Source organism: Dipodomys ordii, unplaced genomic scaffold (assembly GCF_000151885.1).
Source record: "Dipodomys ordii isolate 6190 unplaced genomic scaffold, Dord_2.0 Scaffold26, whole genome shotgun sequence".
In the NCBI taxonomy this organism is placed as follows: domain Eukaryota; kingdom Metazoa; phylum Chordata; class Mammalia; order Rodentia; family Heteromyidae; genus Dipodomys; species Dipodomys ordii.
Window position 1 is genome coordinate 12767844 of NW_012267242.1, and position 2999 is coordinate 12770842.

A 2999-nucleotide genomic window follows, 5' to 3' on the forward strand; every position below is an offset into this window, starting at 1 on the left:
TCTTCCTCCCTCTCCTGGCGCAGCTCTTGTTCCCTGCGGAACTTCCTGTCGCGCTCCTGGCGGCGCAGCTGCTCTTCCCTCTCCTGACGGAGCGGTTCCTCCTGTCGGAACTTCCGGTCCTGCTCCTGGCGGCGCAGCTGCTCTTCCCTCTCCTGACGGAGCGGCTCCTCCTGTCGGAACTGTCGGTCCTGCTCCTGGCGGCGCAGCGGCTCTTCCTCCCTCTCCTGGCGCAGCTCTTGTTCTTCCCGTCGGAACTTCCTGCCGCGCTCCTGGCGGCGCAGCTGCTCTTCCTCCTGGAGTTCTCGGTCTTGTTCTTGGCGACGCAGCTGCTGTCGTTCCAGCTCCTCCTCTCGGGCCTCTCTCTCCTGCGGGCGTCTTCGGTCTCTTCCCAGTTCCCGCAGCGGCTCCCCGCGCCGCAGCTCCTGCTCCCCGCGCGGCAGCCGCTCTTCCTCGCGCTGCTGCTCCCGCCGGCCGGGCTGGGCGTAGAGCACCTGCCGGCGCCCCCGGCTTTCTTCCTCAAGTTGCCACCTCCAGCCTCGGTCGCGGCGGGGCTCCTCCTCGTCGCCGTAGAACCGTTGTTGTGGCTCCAGGCGCTCCTCCTCCGCCTGCCGCTGCCAGGTGAAGTCGCGGCGCCGCTCCTCCTCCTGCTCCAGCCGCCGCCTGCTCTCTTCCTGCTGTTCCTGGCGGAACCTCTGCTCCTCCTGCCTGCGGGGCCGGGCGTAGACCTTGCTCTGACGGGCTTCTGCCTCGCTCTCTAGCTGCCGCTGCCACCTCTGGGCGCGGGTCTCGTCCCGCCGCGCCTCGCCCACCTGCCTCTCCTGCTCCAGCCTCTCCTCCTCCTGCTCGCGCCGCTGCAGCTGCCTCGCCTCCGGCTCCCGCCGCAGCTCCGCTTGCTGCTCGCGTCTGGGCTCTTCGCGCCGGTACGGTTCCCTTTCCCCGGCGTACTCTAAGGCGTCGCGACCCTTGCGCCTCAGCTGCTCTTCCTCGGCCCGGCGCTCTTCCCGCACTTGTCTTTCTCGTCCCTGCAGGCGCTGGCTGCCGAGCTGCTCCAGCCTCTCCTGCTTGTTCCTCTGCTCCTCTTCCTCAGCGCGCTCCCTCTCCCGCTCTTGACTCTTCTGCCAGCTTCGGCGGCTGGGTTGTTCTTCGTCGACTTGTCTGTCGCGCGTCTCGAATCTTCTTTGGTCTTCTTGCCTGCGATCTTGTAACAGGTCTCCTTTCCCCTCGCGCTGGACTCGCTTCTCCTCCTCTAGCCCCACAACCTGGCCGAGGGCGTAATAACAGGCTTGAGCCGCCTTGAAAAGGAACAGGAGGAATTCATTGAAATCCACACGGTTGTTGGCATCGCGATCCAGAAGTTCCAGAATCAGATCTACTGTCTCGGGGTCATGTGGTCTCTGTGAAAAGATTAAAACAACAGCAAAGATTTTACATTATACCACTGGCAGGTAGTAAAATTTCACCCTCATACTTATTTTAAGCTATGCTGACACTTGAGACATTCAGAACAATTACAAAAATGCCCAGTATGGGTGCTTTTGTTCCCCTTGTAATATGTGAACCTCACTTCAAAGCATGCATTTGTTGGGAAGGTTTGCATATTGTAATTTAGTACTGGGAGATTAAGAATAAACTCATCCTTAAGAGATAACACCGAAACTTTATGAAGATTTTCAGCAGTTATTTCTACCCAAAATAACCTGTACTCCAGATTTGATTTCTATTCCATGTTTGAAATGGAGATTTTGGTGTTTTTTTGGGGGGGGGAAGCAGCATTATTTTAGTATAGAACAGGCTGATTTCAATTCTTGAAATTTAGAAGCAAATTTAAGTCCCTTGAATTTAATTTGATTTAACATCTTTGGTGGTAACGGCTCATGAACAATTCGTTCCCATGGCAGTTCCATCAAGCACATGAAATAGTTGCTAGCAACTTCTTTAATACTCAGACTGCAATGCCAATGATGTACCTTCAGATTCAGAAATGAATCTGTAGTGTACACCTGCCATGTTGTAAAATGAGAACAGGTCCCCATTCCTTGCTCTAGTCTCTCATGAGAAGAAAATTCATATTTCTAAATTCATAGAGATTTCTTTGCTAGTTTTTTTTTTTACCTGAAGGACAGCTCCAAATTCCTGTTCAAGGAGGTTCTTTAGGTCTTTCTTGCTTAGTGATGCCCCATCATAATCATGTGAGGCATATTGATAGAAAACTTCAGTGATGTCACAGATGCTTTTCAGAAGTGGAGACATTTTTTTTCTTTTCTTCAAGTTCAAGTAAACCTAGAACAATAAAATATGATCCTGAAAAAAAGTTCTGCTTTTGAAAAGGTTTCATTCGTATATATTAGGTAGATCTCTAAATATATTGGATTTTTCAGCAGCATTTTCAGCCTGAGATCTTAGAGCATTTTATTTTTAAATGCTATATTCAGGAAGGGAAGAGAGATTCTGAAATTTTTAATCAGGAAGTCATCTTCAGACTTCCCCTGTTCCCTGTAGTCATCTTTTCATCATCTAACCTGGTTTATCTATTCTTTCATTTTCTGTTTCCAGCTCTTCAGTGCATTGACATCGAGAGAGAGAGAGAGAGAGAGAGAGAGAGAGAAGGAATTTAAGTTGGATACATTGCTACTCAGAAGCAGTTTCTTCTAGACTTAACCAAAGAAGGTAGGTGAGGGCCAAAAGGTGAAGGAAGTCTTGAGAACAGCTTAAAGTAGATAGCTAATGGTGCCAGCAAAACATGTGGCAGCAATTAGAACACTGAAAAGGGAACATGAATTATTCCCCAAATCTATAGCCATAGGAGATCTAGGAATATAATTCATAAGTCACAAATTATAAGATTGTATATTTCTTTTTTTAACTATTTTTTCTGTCTTTTCTTTTTTGGTACTGGGGATCGAACCCAGGACACTGCATTTACTAGCCAAATACTTTGCCACTGAGCTACATCCCAGCCTGATTGTATATATCTTTCTGGTCAAAAGATAGCATTGTAA

General features: G+C 49.8%; 1 protein-coding gene across 1 annotated transcript in view; it reads right to left on the reverse strand.

The window, feature by feature from the left end:
• Tchh (trichohyalin) overlaps positions 1-2250 on the reverse strand; it is a 5482-nt gene extending 3232 nt beyond the window's left edge. The window contains exons 1-2 of the mRNA XM_013015014.1: positions 2113-2250; positions 8-1394 (exon numbers count right to left, since the gene is read on the reverse strand). Coding sequence (XP_012870468.1) covers positions 8-1394; positions 2113-2250 — 1525 coding nt within the window. The remainder of the gene's footprint in view (positions 1-7; positions 1395-2112) is intronic.
• Positions 2251-2999: the final 749 nt, after the last annotated feature.